General features: G+C 43.8%; 1 protein-coding gene across 1 annotated transcript in view; it reads left to right on the forward strand.

Annotated features, from left to right (window-relative positions):
- The window catches only part of LOC138261748 (solute carrier family 22 member 13-like), a 394,165-nt gene that overhangs the window by 154,787 nt on the left and 222,556 nt on the right, over positions 1-16,822 (forward strand). Inside the window, exons 4-5 of the mRNA XM_069211069.1 lie at positions 2,889-3,057; positions 14,566-14,686. Coding sequence (XP_069067170.1) covers positions 2,889-3,057; positions 14,566-14,686 — 290 coding nt within the window. The remainder of the gene's footprint in view (positions 1-2,888; positions 3,058-14,565; positions 14,687-16,822) is intronic.

The raw sequence follows: 16,822 nt of genomic DNA on the forward strand, positions 1-16,822 counted from the left end.
TCTGCTTGTACTCACTCAACTGTATGTGTACTGGCCCAGAAACCTTCAATAGAAGAAGAGGTGTAGATGGTAAAGGCTGTTTACAAAGTGGACCCTACATCCTTCTAGGGACATGTACAGAATTACCTTGTCTTTATAGGTACTCACTTCTGCCTGTTCACATCCAAATACCTTAGAGTCAGGCAAACCTGTAATCAAACATAAAATATTTAGTAAAGGCTGTAAGAAATACAAATACAATGTACAAAATGATTCCTGAGACCCCAATAGAAAAAGCAAATAAAAGTTAACTGGGGATCCACTTTAAGCAAAAAAGGCATGTGCTTGTATGTTTATTTTTTAAAAGCCATTACACTAAACAGGTTTATAAACCTGCATCGTGTGTTACGCCTTCTGTGATGCAGTTTTCCCTGGTATTCATACTGCACAAGTGGTAAAACTGTGAGAGCTAGGAAGTTTAGATGGAGGGCTGAGCCAGTTATGATCCTTTAGAAGATCCCATATGAAATGATGCAGCAAGTGGCTTGTTAAAACTATGATAAAGAGCCTTTCTAATTTAAACTAACCTATTTCCCTAACACCTGTATTTCAATTGATTTGTAGTACAATAGATTATAGCACTGTAAAATGAGGGTGATGGACTTTGGCAACACCATAATAAATGGGCAGCAAACTGCCACAACTCTAAAACCTGATAACTGACTGTGACATTACACCAAAGACGCAGTAACAGATTGCAACCCGACGAGCCACTCTTCAGACTAAAACATCACTCTAGACTCCTGGGAAACTGAAATCACACTAGATTCCAGAGACCATATTATATTAATACGCCAGACTACTAATACAAATGGAACATCACTTCACTAATTAAACATCACATTGTGTTTATTCTTTGCACTGTTAGTTTTATATGTCAGACTATGTTACATTCCTTTAGCTATTAAGGTCAGACTATGATATCAAAAAATAAAGTTGGCATAACTTTACATCATATCAAAACTACCTCAGAGAGATGGAATATATGTGTAGGCTCCTTTCCTGAACAGATTGCATTAGCAGAGTTTATGGGCATTTCAAAGAAGAAAGTCATAAACCAACAATTATTATGTCATCTTGCCAGTAAAGCAAATACTTAAAAGAACATACACTGAGTCTTACCTACAACTTGCACTTCATTTTGCATCTTCTGTCTAATAAAAGGATTGCTCGAACCTATCATCCAAACCCAGTGGGAGCAAAATGGGACAATATAACCACACACAAAATGCTATGGTCTTGACTGAAAATCAATCTAAGCAATTGCAAACCATGAAAACTCACAAAACCCAGTAGTTGAAGTAAGCTGACCCAAAGCCCACGCTGACTAAATGCCCAAGTACCACTTCTGAGAGGTACTTTTTTGTGTCCTGGCACCAAAGATATTGATTTGCTAAAACTGCTCTCCACCCAACCCAGACCAGAAGAACATGCTTCCCACCTATCTGAAAATGAAAATACCGTATTTGTGATGGAGAATGTACAATGTCCTAAAATATCACAGAAACTATGTAACTACTAGCTCTTATTTAGGTGGATAGAGCTCATGTTATTGACCTCAAACGGATGACTGATTTACTTAGCACAATGCGGATTCAACCTTGTAAAATGCAGGTAATGTGCACACCTGCTGGTGAAGAATATGAGTAATCAAAATACACCATGAAACACTAGGCGGTGTTACACAAGTCTGCTTACCAACCATTAGTATGTAGAATGAGTGTTTTAACCTGTCTCCCTCATTCTACATGCATGTGTGGAGGAGTTGAAAAATCATGCACACACTCTGATCTTGGCCCTTTTGTGAGGCTACAGACGACATGGCATACCATTCCCTGCAGTGACAGTTTGCAGGGAGTCCTTACAGTATTGCACATATGCAGCAGTGCTTCAAGGGGACTGAAGTTGGTGAAGGATCTCTAAAAGGTTCATGGCCAGGAAAGTGTAACTGTGAATTCTTTCTGAGAGGTATGTCTGTAAACATGTGAACCACAATCAAGTGCTTCACATAGCAGCAAACCTAACCAGTATCTTGGGTGTCTGAGTTTTTGGTTACTACAACCAAACATAACACAAGGAGCCTACACTTAAACCATGCAGACCCATTGGCTTTTCCAATCTTTGCTAGCTGTATCAAATAGATGAGTAACAATGATTTTGTTGTGATATTGAGAACTGAAACTTTCTGCCCTTCACACCAGTTTTCTCTACAGTCTCTCACTATTTTAGACACTTAGGCCCCCTTTCTCTCCACATCCTTCCGAAATCCTACATCTGCATATCTCACACATCATCTCTTTCCTCTTCAGCACCATCTTTTAACTCTCTCCTGCACATACTTCCTTTCATCACCTCTACTTCATCGTCCCCCACACACACCACACACTCACTCACTCACTCACCTGGTGTAAGCACTGCATTTGTTTCCCTTTGGAAATCCATTATTTTGAAAGTTGTGCTACTCATCTACACATTTTTCCAGGTAATATTTCCACATGTGTGACCATTGCTGTCTGTGGTCTGTAGAGAGGCCAAAGATTTGAGGTGGATGGCATCTGAATACCTTTAGGACCCACTGACAAGAACTTCCAACATCTTGCTTTGTCTCTTACATTGCCTCTTGCAACCTGTCTCTCAACGCCTCTTTGAATGCCTCCTGAGATGTTTTCCTTAATGTCACTACCAAATTTTCACCCAATGACTCCTCTATACTGTATTCCATTTTCTCATCAAAGACCTCATTCAGTGCCTTTGACAGCATCTCTTCCAGAACCTCTTCAAATTTCCATGCTGGTGTCACTCTCCGGGGACTTACCAATGTCTCTTCTCTGTCTTTTCTTATGCTTCAGTTGCTGAATGGGTTGGAGTCTCCCAACGAGCGTATGCCACAATTATTTCCCATATCTGCTTTGCCGTTGGCCTGATGGTTTTGGCTGGACTAGCGTATGGCATTCGCAACTGGAGGTTGTTGCAGTTGGTGGGATCAGTGCCTATGGCTCTGCTTTTCTTCTACATTTGGTAAGTCAAGAAATGTTGATGCAATCTAATTCAGTAAACAATTCCTTTTAGAACTATGCTTTAAATCTTGAGTATATAAGTGTATAGTAATTACATTTGAGACCTTTTGCTTTTTTTAAATAAACTGAAGAATACTCAGAGGCATAATTATTCTAGAGATAAACAGTATTGAATCATGACAAAATTACACTAGGAAGTTGGCTGTGAGTATGTAGATTGCTATGGCTTTCAAGCAGCAACATTGAAAATGGAAATTATATCCGATTGTCTTTATCTTGACCATTGATATAAAATTCCCTGGCTAAAATATATTAAGGGTGTTTAACATTGTTTATCTAATAGACCTGATCAAAAATGTAATCAGATAAGAAATGGGTTGTAAATGCACTTTTAGCCTGGAGATCAATAGGGTGAGTCTTATCAGGTGTGGGCTTGCACCAGAGGTGGTTACCCCATTTAAGAGGTCGCACCACAACCAGTCCAGAGATTGCACCCCAGGCCACAGGTTTTTATCCAAGATCTTCAAAAGAAGTGCATTGCCCCATTATCTCACTTGCTGCTGGTGGCCTGCTTGCCTCAATTTCCGACAAGTGCTTTGTAGATTACTTGTTCCCTAGCAACTGTATTGTCAAAGGAAACCTTTGTAATGTAGTTTGGAAAGAAACCTCTTAACTTGATAATGGCATTAGCTGGCTGCAGCAAGCACATTGGTCATAATAATAGTAATTGTTGCTTAATATCTTTGTGGATTACATGAGCCCTTAGAAAAAAAAACCAATATTAAAAAAATCAATACAAACATTAACTTATGACACAGTACTTAATTGCAGTAATGTGCATGATCTCCCTGAATGGAATGGAGAGCACTACCCAACCAATGAGAATGCTTCCTTTGCAGGCTAGAGCTAAAGTTACAGGCTGACAAAGTGAGTATTCTGTGGCTGGCAGCTCCCTATTCCTGTAATGTCCCATGTACTGGTGGGTCACATCCCATCCACCAACTTAACGGTGCCCCTTATATTGCTTCTTTGGAACATTTCAGCATCAGCTCTCTCTTTTGAAACATTGCATCCTTCTACTCCACACTTGCCAATTGTGGTGTTGTGAGACTATGTGCGCTAGAACCCCTACAGTTGTAGGCAGGGTCAATAGAACAATTACATAGCTTGCGGGGAGGTGTTAAGATGTGGTTACTAGCAGTTATGAAGTTATGACATGATCAGAGTGCAGTGTGTGATTGCCTGCTGAGGAATAAAGATGACTGTTACAGAGCTCTGTGTGTGGCGTGGTCCTTTGCATGCTCCCAGGCTGGGGAAGACGCTACAACTGGCGACAAGTAGGGGATACGTGCCCCAAAGAAATAAGACTGCTCTCCCTCAGAGTTTGCAATGACACAGTAAGCTGCCCATGCATGCCACATGTGCCCAAATCTATGAGAAGCAATTCCAAGTTCTCATTGTGTGGAGTCAAAGCCCTGCTCCATCCCACCTACAGTTCTTGAAGAAGTGAAAGGCCCTGCAGAGGAGTGTTTTCAAAAAGCCCACCAGAATTCATTGGTAAGTTGAAGGAAGAAATATAATATTGCATCACGCCATCACAGAGAGCCATCATCCATGCAAAGCAAACACTAAAGGCAGTGATAACTAGGTACAAAAGTACAAATGTACTTACCAGCAAGAGCAAAGGAAGTGCCACACAACCTTGAACCAGGTGTGATGACCCAATCCCGGATGAGAACCTGATGCGTGCAGAGCAGCGAGTGGCATCCAGTGCACCAAAAGTAATCGGAATAGCAGATGTTTTCAATGGCTGCGAAAAACATCGCAATGTGAGATGCAGTAGTGTTTCTGTAAACACCACAGGCATTGAACTTTGTCAAAAAGCAAAATATTGGCACCAGATCGAATGCAAGGATTTGAGATGTTCGATGATTTCATAGATGCCCTAAAAGAAGTATTTAAAAAAACCATGCCAATGATGGAGTAAAAGAAGTGGTGATGAAAATATTGCAGACTGATGCAGCATTGTACAATTAGATCAAGGAAGCATTGAGTACCAAGTTCAATCTGATGCCGAATGTTGAGTATGAAAAGTACATTTTCAATAAAGCGTGACAGCAAGCTGGTGAAACAATGGACTTGATGTCCACATCAAACACTGCAAGTTTAGTGAAGAAGCCATATGCCTGAGTCATCAAGGGCTGTCTTTCAGACTCTTTCAGAAGACGCATTTTGAGAGAGACGCTCAGTCTAGAGAAAATATTAATTAAAACAGGAGCCGATGAAAGAGCAGATCGACAAGATGCTGATATGGAAGCTGGAACAATGAAACATGAATTAGTGTTAGTTGTGAAAACAAAGCATAAGTACAAGATAGATGCACACAAGTCGACGGTTCAAAGAAGAAAAAAATGTGTTTCCGATATGGGTTTTAATTTCCCCATGAAGGTAAATGTCCAGCAGTAGGACAGATATGCAGAGGTTGTGGGAAAGAAAACCACTTCATAACTGTTTGCAAAGTGAAAGAAAAACTAAATACGTCACAGTGAGAAGAGAAAATGGATGCCAGAAGGTTCCAGAAGCATTCTAGCCACGCCCAGAGAGCCAAAAAACACCATCAGTTACGACAAGTACAAACCAGACAAATCTGATCGCTGTGAAGTTCATCCTACAAAGATTCTTCAACATCATTATCAAGCGCCAGTGAAGAAGGTGGATGTGCGATGATGATGTCGACCAAGGAAGAACAGGTGCATGTTGGTTTGGATGCTTGCAAGGAAGAAAAAGACAAATGCAAACCATCAAACAAAACAACTGAATTCATTTTGACACTGCCCCAAGATTATAATAAAAGTCAACAGTTGCCCCATAACCCTTTATCATAGTCAGTGGTAGACAGTGGTACATCATGCCAGTGGAGAAATTCAATAATTTGCCTCCTGTGCCTCACCCCAGCCGTCAAGCATGAAAGTATACATGTGGCTGCTTCTACACCATTGCAGAGTCAAGGGTCATTCATAGTGACAATGCTACATAAAGCAGTATCAGTGTAAGCACCAATCCAAGTTCTTGAAGGAACTTCGTCCAGTGCATGCCTACATAGTTTTGCCACTGCTGCTGACATGGGACTGACATCTCTCAATTATAACCGTCACATTCAATCTGAAATTATAAGTCAGTTTCCATCTTTGTTTCATGGCCTAGGAAGGCTCAAGACAGTGGAAGTGTAATTTTACATTGATAAGGACATTCGCACTTCTTATCCAGCTGCACCACCGAGTCGCTTTTCACTTACAAGAAGCTGTTGAGAAAGAACTAGAACATGGTTGCAGCATGGCATCATTGATCGGTCCTTTGCCATGACAAGGCTCTTACACATGTGAGCCAGTTACTTGCTGATCAAAAAAAATCAAAATCAAAAATCAAAAAACATTTATAAAGCGCGCTACTCACCCGTGAGGGTCTCAAGGCACTAGGGGGAGGGGGTTACTGCTGCTCAAAGAGCCAGGTCTTGAGTTGCCTCCGGAATGCGAGGTGGTCCTGGGTGGTCCTGAGGTTGGTGGGGAGGGAATTCCATGTCTTGGCTGCCAGGTAGGAGAAGGATTTCCCACCTGCCGTGGTGCGGCGGATGCGAGGGACGGCGGCGAGTGCGAGGTTGGCGGAGCGAAGTTGACGGGTGGGCGTGTAGTAACTGAGGCGACGGTTGAGGTATTCGCATTGAGAGGTGGGCGTTGCGACTGCAGAGTATGACTATGCAACTGTGCACAAGCTGGGTAAAGATCTGAACCCTGCTGATTACTTTTTACAAATACCACTACATAATCACATTGTGACATCTAAAATGGCTGAGAAGTACATTGACTTCATTGTCAAGTCCAGTACACCAGCAGCTCTATCCATTGAACAAATTGTTGCTGCTACTGATGCCAATAAGAGCATGCTTATCCTCAAAGACATAATTTCAACTGAATTGTGGAAGAAGACAGACATTTTTTCAACTCAATTGTGGAAAAAGACCACTGGGCCTTTTGCTGACGATGTTTAATTTTAAAAATTCTAAAATGTACAGGATGAACTATCTGTGACCAGGGAAGGTGTTATATTTAGAGGCACGAGAATTGTGATACCTGTGAGCCTAAGACAGTAAGTCATAGTACTAGCCCATGAAGGAAATTGTGGCATTGCAGCCAATAAAAGAGCCCCAAGATACTGAATGTGGTTCCCGCAGCTAGGCGAGCGAGTTGAGAGGGAACTAAAAGAGTGCCATCTTTGCAAGCGCCTTTCCCCAAAAGAGATGCAGCATCCATTGTCGATGTCTGACCATCTTGCACAGATTTGGGAAAGAGTTACAGTTGATTTCTTTGGGCCCTTAGAATATGGGCATCATCTCATGGTAGTCATTGATGAGTAGTCATGCTTTCCTTTAGTAGAGGAACTATCATCGACAACCTATGACAAGGTCATCAAGCGGCTGGATGACATTTTTGCAGCATGGGGTATCCCCGCCATGCTCAAATCTGGCAATGGTCCACCACTCAACAGCAAAGAATTCCAGGAGATGCTGGTCAGACTAAATGTCAAGCATCAAAAGAGTACACCTCTGTGGCCCCATGTCAATGGTGATGTGGAACTATTCATGGATACCCTCAAAAGGGTAGTTCGACGAGCATCGATGGAGGGAATCAAATAGAGCCAGGCCCTGTGTCAAGCCCTCTGTGCTTCTCGTTCAATTCCTCACTCCACAACTGGTTAGAGTCCTACCACATTAATATTTGGGAGAGGCATCGGAAGCAAACTGCCACAGTGGACAGTGGACCTTCTCCTAAGTGCAAAACAAAAACTTGCTGACCAGAAAGTTTGGTTCCTGGTCAAACAGAAATGAAAGTATAAAACAGACACTTCATTTGAAGTCGATGTTCTGAGGATGGTGATGTGAAAAGGATACATGGTGATGGTGCATCATCCTGGATAGTCCATCATACAGGACTCGTCACATTTTAAGCACTTTCTATGAAGTTCATCGGCTCATACAATTATGAATGAGGCAATCCTGCCTAACAGCCTTGATCAAGCATCAGAACCAATGCCATTGGTGTACAACCAGAGTGTATCTCAACTACTTTATACAACTTTTCTCTGGCTGACTACTGCAAGTGCTTCCATAACATATTGAAGACATGTAACGTGACTGTTGTTTATACTTTCTATTTAACAAGGGGGGAGATGTAGTGTCATGAGATTGAGTGTTCTAGGACCCTTGCTGTTCTAAGCAGACGCAATAGAGGAATTACATAATTGCTGAAAGGTGTTAAGGTATGGTTATTAATGGTTATGACATGATCAGAGTGCAGTGTGTGATTGTATGCTGAGAAATAAAGACGTCTTTTATAGAACTCTGTATGTGGCATGGTCCGTTTCATGCTTTTGGTCTGGGGAGGACGCCACACCCTTCCCCACACAAGTCAGCAGGGCAATGTAAGTCCAAATACCCAAGTACCTTAAAAACATACACAAACAGACATGCTTGTTTTTTGTATCATTCTGCCACCTTTGGGATTACATTTCCCCTTTGACAAGGACTGCACATAGTGGCAGAAAAAGCAGTTTCACAAGAGAGACCTGCTGCTGCAATGGTCCAGAAGAGCAGTTCTACTCTGCTCACCTGGTGTGGTGAATTCATTGGGATGGAAGGGAGGTGCTAATAGCCTTATTTCTCTTACCTGCAGCTCAGTAATGACTCGATATAGGCCTTGCCTGTGGCTCAGGCACACAATTACCAGAAAGGTATTTAACAGCCACTTAAATATATCATCTCGGCAATAGGCAATGAGCAAGTGTTCAGTTACATCATTGCAGGGTTCACTGTAAAAATGTATTAACTGCACGTATAAAACTGGAGCCTAAAGGGGTATTTCCGATTCTACAAAATGGCTACTACTTTAGGGAAGCTGTGGGCATAGTCAGGGAAAGTGACATGAAAAGGGGCTGGAAATGAAGTGTGAAAGTTGAAATGGAAACTAACACAAGTAGAAGTAAGTCTGTACGGGAAATTGACAGGAGGTCAGCATCATTGAAAGGCCTGGAGAAAAATAGGACCTGGCCTATGAAGGACCAAACACAGGCTGTCACAAGGAAAACTCACAAAGAGATGAGGGTAAACTAATACCAGAACTTAAGGTAATCCGCCAAAGACAATGTACAATGAAGTGAATGAAGGACAAAACAAATAGAAAATATGGCATGCAGCGGTTGTAGGAAAATGGCTCCCTGTTGCAGTTACCCCCCACTTTTTGCCTGATACTGATGCTGACTTGACTGAGAGTGTGCTGGGACCCTGCTAACAAGGCCCCAGCACCAGTGTTCAATCACTAAAAATGTACCATTGTTTCCACAATTGGCACACCCCTGGCACACAGATAAGTCCCTTGTAAAACGTACTAGTGGTACCAAGGGCCCTGTGACCAGGGAAGGTCTGTAAGGGCTGCAGCATGTGTTGTGCCACCCTTAAAGACCCCTCACCTAACACATGTACACTGCCATTGCAGATTGTCTGTGTTGGTGGGGAGAAAAAAGCAAAGTCGACATGGCATCCCCCTCAGGGTGCCATGCACACAAAATACCGCCTGTGGCATAGGTAAGTCACCCCTTTAGCAGGCCTTACAGCCCTAGGGCAGGGCGCAATATACCACAGGTGAGGGCATAGCTGCATGGGCAATATGCCCCTACAGTGTCTAAGTCTATTCTTAGACATTGTAAGTACAGTGTGGCCATATTAAGTATACGGTCTGGGAATTTGTCAAAAAACGAACTCCACAGTTCCATAATGGCTACACTGAATACTGGGAAGTTTGGTATCAAACTTCTCAGAATAATAAACCCACACTGATGCCAGTGGTGGATTTATTAAAAAATGCACACAGAGGGCATCTTAGAGATGCCCCCTGTATTTTACCCAATCCTTCAGTGCAGGACTGACTGGTCTGTGCCAGCCTGCTGCTGAGAGACGAGTTTCTGACCCCCTGGGGTGAGAGCCTTTGTGCTCTCTGAGGCCAGAAAAAAAGCCTGCACTGGGTGGAGATGCTTAACACCCCCCCTGCAGGAACTGTAACACCTAGCAGTGAGCCTCAAAGGCTCAAGCTTAGTGTCACAATGCCCCAGGGCACTCCAGCTAGTGGAGATGCCCGCCCCCTGGACAGAGCCCCCACTTTTGGTGGCAAGTCCAGGGGAGATAATGAGAAAAACAAGGAGGAGTCACCCACCAGTCAGGACAGCCCCTAAGGTGTCCTGAGCTGAGGTGACCCCTGCCTTTAGAAATCCTCCATCTTGATTTTGGAAGATTCCCCCAATAGGAATAGGGATGTGCTCCCCTTCCTTCAGGGAGGAGGCACAAAGAGGGTGTAGACACCCTCAAGGACAGTAGTCATTGGCTACTGCCCTCCCAGACCTAAACACCCCCCTAAATTCAGTAGTTAGGGGCACCCCAGAACCTAGGAAACCAAATTCCTGCAACCTGAAGAAACAAGAAGGACTGCAGACCTACAAGCCTGCTGAGAAGGCGGAAGACAACAACTGCTTTGGCCTCAGCCCTACCGGCCTGTCTCCAAGTTCGAAAACCTGCAACCAGCGACGTATCCAACAGGGACCAGCAACCTCTGAAGCCTCAGAGGACTGCCCTGAACTAAAGGACCAAGAAACCCCTGTGAACAGCGGCCCTGTTCAAAACCAGCTACATCTTTGCAACAAAGAAGCAACTTTCAAAGACTGCACGTTTCCCGCCCGAAGCGTGAGACTTCTCACTCTGCACCCAACGCCCCCGGCTCGAGATTCAGAGAACCAACACCTCAGGGAGGACTCCCCAGCGACTGCGAGCCCGTGAGTAACCAGAGACAACCCCCCCCTGAGCACCCACAGCGACGCCTGCAGAGAGAATCCAGAGGCTCCCCCTGACCGCGACTGCCTGTAACAAGGGACCGGATGCCTGGAACCAACACTGCACCCGCAGCCCCCAGGACCTGAAGGAACTGAACCTCAGCGCAGGAATGACCCCCAGGTGACCCTCTGCCTTGCCCAGGTGGTGGCTGTCCCGAGAAGCCCCCCTGTGCCTGCCTGCACCGCTAGAGTGACCCTGGGGTCCCTCCATTGTTTCCTACCTGAAGCCTGATGGCTGTTTTGCACACTCTATCCGGCTGCCCCTGTGCCACTGAGGGCGTGTCTTGCGTGCCTACTTGTGTCCCCCCCCCAGTGCGCTACAAAACCCCCCTGGTCTGCCTCCCGAGGACGCAGGTACTTACCTGCTGGCAGACTGGAACCGGAGCACCCCAGTTCTCCATAGGCGCCTATGTGTTTTAGGCACTTTTTTGACCTCTGCACCTGACCAGCCCTGAGCTGCTGGTATGGTAACTTTGGGGTTGCCTTAAACCCCCAACGGTGGGCTGCCTATGCCCCAGAACTGAGACTTGTAAATGTTTTACTTACCTCCTAATCTAACCTTTATTTACCTCCCACAGGAACTATTGATTTTTGCAGTGTCCACTTTGAAAATAGCTTATTGCAATTTTTACAAAGACTGTATATGATATTGCTTTTATTCAAAGTTCCTAAAGTATCTAAGTGAAGTACCTCACATTTAAAGTGTTTAACTTAAATCTTGAACCTGTGGTTCTTAAAATAAACTAAGAAAATATATTTTTCAATATAAAAACCTCTTGGCCTGGAGTAAGTCTTTGAGTGTGTGTTCCTAATTTATTGCCTGTGTGTGTACAACAAATGCTTAACACTACCCTCGGATAAGCCTATTGCTCGACCACACTACCACAAAACAGAGCATTAGAATTATCTACTTTTGCCACTATCTTACTTCCAGGGGGAACCCTTGGACTCTGTGCACACTATTTCTTATTTTGAAATAGTATATACAGAGCCAACTTCCTACAGCGGTTAATAGTTCACTGTCGCTGGGCTCTGGATAGATTCTGGTCCACAGAGGATGGATGAGGTGAGCAGAGGCTGCAGACAATAGAGAACACTCTCAAGAGGCATGTACATGAGATTTGAGCAGTGACGCCCCTAAAAGGATTATCACTGAGGTCTGTCAAGAAGACAATGGAGCTCCCCTGTTGTAGATTTATACAATAAAAGATGTCATGCATTTAAAACTAGCATTGGTAAATGCATTAACTTTCGCCTATGAGATTAATAATTATTTTGTTATTGTTGTAAGTTTTAGCTTGGTGAGCCGACATCAATGTATTTAGACCAAATGAAATGTCCCGAAGACAGTTCCAGATAGCACAAACTTGACCCGAAGTTAGATCACATAAGTCAGTCAGATCACATAAGGACACATTCAATTTAGGTTTATTTTTAAGGGTGGGGTGAGTGAGGTCTACAAGTACTTAAAACAGCATAGTATATACAAGTTAATTTATCCACCCACCCACAGCGTGGCAAAATTGTACCTCTGGCGTTTTTTGGCAGAGCACATGGCGCAGTCTTCACTGTGCAATATAACACCTCCGCATCCAACCACCTCGGATTAGCTGTACAGCCCATGCCTCGGACACGATACTGTTGCTATATATAGAACGTAAACGGTGAGTATGCCCAATGATAAGAGATGAGAAGGAAATGGCCAGGTGTAACACAAGCGGTCTCCGGCCGTTTTTACAACTGGCAGCGAGCACCACGCAGCCTGTGAATACCTGCAAAGTCCCATAATACATGTCACAGAGAAATGGGACGACAGCATCCAACCAAACAAGTTTTAAGACTTCAGTGAAAACAAATCTGCTCTGCTGGGAAATGCCAGGGATTTAAGTGATGTGAAGTGGTCTAACGGTGTCTAGTTGGAGCTGTACAAAGCAAGCAATGAAAGGGTGGGGCGAAGGAGACAGCAAACAAAAAAACAAAGGCTTGACCACCATTAAAGAATTGCGCACTTTTACATCCCACTGTACACGTAGACATGCATGCAGGTCTCAGGGAATCCCTCAGCACACGTGGGATTCCGCACCACAAAGGCACACAATTGTGGAAGCCTGCTTTGGCCTCAGGGGCACCAGAAAGTGCACAAAGAACCCGGGAGCCTGCAAGAAGGTCCCTGCTTGGACCCTAGGGGAACAGTGGAGTGCGTGCTTAATATTGGAGTGTGAAACTGACCCAGGCACACCTGGTCTGAGCATCGGCTGAGCGCTTCGGTAATAAGGCAGCGCTGCAGAGGCAAAACATTCATTTGGAAGTAGTAAACAAGCGGTACTTGCAGATCTTAGAGACAGCAGAGCGCTGCCTAGGCTTCATCTAAAAAAAGTTGCATAAAGCGGATGAAAACAGTACTTTGACACCAGGAAACTGATAAGAGAAGCTCACTTAGAAAAAGCATTGGCAAATGCAAGAAAATAGTGTGCCAGCCAATAGAAACGGAGGAAAAGTAAGTGGCAAGCACCGGAACCAATAAAAGCAAGGAAAGCAAGGGGGGCAGGATGTAAACCCCTTTTAAGATTTATATTAAACACAATAGATTTCACAAGCACAGCACAAGCGCTGTGCAGGCGAAACCTAAAAAGGAGTAGAACGTAAAGTAAAACATGATGGAAACTTCTTACCGTTAGTTTACCTAGAATCATCTAAATCATAAACACTGGTCTAATCATTTAACACTCGCACAGTAATTTAGCTCCTCATTAGTTTAGATTACATCCCAACATAAGACCAGGTGCTACGGAGCAATTCCCATTTGGACATTGTATTAGGTTTTTGCTAGTTGCTTTAATGGAGGTCACATGGTTTTTCTTCAAACTTTCAAAAAGCCTCCAGATATTGTTTGACGCCGCAAAATAGTAATATGTAATCTGCATAGCTTTGGTCAATTGTTTCAAATCTGACACATCTGTGTACCTCTAATTACTGGGTATTTGCTTAATCCGTTTAACTCTTAAGGGGGTGGGGTAGTTACTTTAGTCACATTCAGCCTGTTTATTAGCTTTCTTGCTTTCTAAATATCAATAGCGAACATCATGCCTTTTATCCAACTCTTAGCCAGTTCGTATCACTGATCATTCTTCGTTGTTGAGCAGGATACCACACACACATCAAGAACATCACCCAAATCCTGTCCTTTGCCCTGTTGGAGGCCTTGGATGGAATGTGCTGGAGGGTTATAAGGGCTGGAGGAGGTGGAAAGAGCAATGGAGAGTAGACATTTAGCACAGTCATGTGTTAAAAGGATTATTAACTGTGCAGCTACTCAATAAGATTAGTTATTGGCTCATACTCTTTACAATCTCTCTCACATTTGGCCTGGACCTATAAACACAGCTGTTTGGCAATACTAGAGTTATTGACTAGCTCCACAGACTTTAGCTCTTCCAAATAATTTTCATCAACAGACTCAATTCAAAATTTGAATATGCAGTCTTTTACTTATTTATTTTCACTTCCAAAGTATTTTGCTTCTCAAGTGCTGGATTTAAAGTAAAAAAATGTTCTTTGCTCTATTTGTTATCTCTAATAGGGTTCTTCCAGAGTCACCACGCTGGCTATTAATACAAGGGAAAAGCCAGGATGCTAAAAAACTTCTTCAGAAGGCAGCCAAAATGAATAAGAGAAAAATACCAGAAGAATTACTTGCACAGGTAGTGAACACATGTATAATTACTTTCAATTTCAGAAATCTCAGAGTGCAATGAACACACCCAGTGGACTTTTCTTTGTGTGCAATAGGGGTGAGCACACAACCCCATGCCGCTAATTTATTGAAAGTCTGAGGTAGTGCTTTGTGGCATTCACAGATTCAAACCCATAGCTTGCAGACTGCTTGCACATCTTTTCAAGCGTGATGCTCAACTCACTTAGGGCTAGATGTACAAAGATTGGTAATAGTGATTACCAAATAGCATTTAGTTTTGCGGTTTTCTATTTGGTAATCACTATTACCAATATACAAAAGTGATATCTGGCACATTAGAGATTCATAGTGGGTTGCAACTAGACCTACCTCATCAATATTAATAAGGTAGGTCACTATTTGTGATCTACTAGGATTCACTGCCATCACAGGTATGGTGGTGGCCTGTTGGGATCAGCAGCCACCATGTCTGTGCTTTTAAATAAAACAATCACTTTTTTAAATGCAGCCCATTTTGCTTAAAGGAAAGCAGGATGCTTTAAAAAATATTGTGGTCCCTGACTTGGCCTTACTTTTAATAGACTTTAAAAAGCATCTGATACGGTGGACTGAGGCTACCTCCGATCAGTGTTGTTGCATGCCTGGGTGGGGCCTCACTTCCAGGGAATGGTCCAAGCCCTTTACCCCAACCCCTTTGCCCATGTTCAAATTAATGGTGTTCTCTCTCAGGCCTTCCATATCAGTTGTGGGACTAGACAGAGTTGCCCTCTGCCCCCACTTCTATTTGCCTTAGCAATTGAGCCGTTGGCATGCCTCATCTGCAGAGATGAACAGCTGCAGGGCTGGACATGGAGCAAAGGGCACAAGGACTGCACAGCTTTATATGCGGCTGATGTCCTAATATACCTTGTTAATCCTGAAAAGAGTGGTCCTCATTGTTTCCACCTTCTTCAACACTTTGGGGAGGCCTCAGGACTTAGGATAAACCCCTCTAACTGTACTGGTTCCCCTGGCCCCATCCCTTGACTGTTTTGACTGGAAAAATAACATTCCCATCCATCGGCTCAGTTTTAAATATTTAGGCATTTGAGTGGCGCACCACCCTGAACTTACCTGATCCCTCAACTCCAAGCATCTGACATGAAAAGCCAAGGCTGACCTCACTATATGACAGACCCTCCCTCTCAACGTTATGGGATGCATAGCATTATATAAAATGATGCTCCAGTCATGGTTTATATACCAATTCCAAAACCTGCCTCTCCCCATACCATGACCATGGTTTAAAGCGCTAGATAAGATTGCCACCTCTTTCCTATGGCATTGATCCAGGCCATACCTAGCACTTACTCACTTTCAACGTTCCCCATATGATGGTGGATTGGGCATGGCCAACCTCTTTCTTTATTATCAGGCATACCACCTTCTAGTGATCCACGATTGGGTCAATGGGGTATGGTAGGACCCCGCCTAAAAGCTAGAACTATCCTTTCTAGGGTTCCCTTAAGCATTGGCTATGCTCTATGATTCCCTAATCCCCCAAAATACATCCACTGTGACCAAAACGGTACTCATGGCTTGGAGCTCTGCCTTTCACCACGTTCACTTCACTGGAACACAACACTCACACAACAAACCCTCTCTGGCATGGCACCTGGCTGCAAGAGACTGTGTCACTGCAGGGCTTTGGGAAATAGGGCTTTATAGGCCTCTCACAGTTAGGCAATGTCTGGTCAGGGACACATATATGGTCCTTCCAAGAACTTTAGAAGACCTACTCCTGTTTCTAACATGCATTTCAACAAATATCTTCAACTGAGGCACACCCTGTACTCCTCCGTTCCCCAGACCAACCCCGTCTCAGACTTTAGCCCCTGGAAGCCAAACTCCTCATGGGTGCACTGGGCAAGGATGGGGTCTCTAAGATCTACTGTACCTTGATCATTAATGCCCCGGGCTGACTAGACCACCTTAGAGCTCGATGGGAGAACTGAATAGGTCCTCTGTAGGATGATGACTGGAGGGACGCTCTTATGGCGCTCAGAATCATCACCATATCTTCTAAGCTGGGCCTGATCCAAACATACTACTTGTACAGTGCCTACCTTTCCCCAGCTAGACTACACCGTGCAGGCTTCCTCTC

This window comes from Pleurodeles waltl, chromosome 10 (assembly GCF_031143425.1).
Source record: "Pleurodeles waltl isolate 20211129_DDA chromosome 10, aPleWal1.hap1.20221129, whole genome shotgun sequence".
Taxonomy (NCBI): domain Eukaryota; kingdom Metazoa; phylum Chordata; class Amphibia; order Caudata; family Salamandridae; genus Pleurodeles; species Pleurodeles waltl.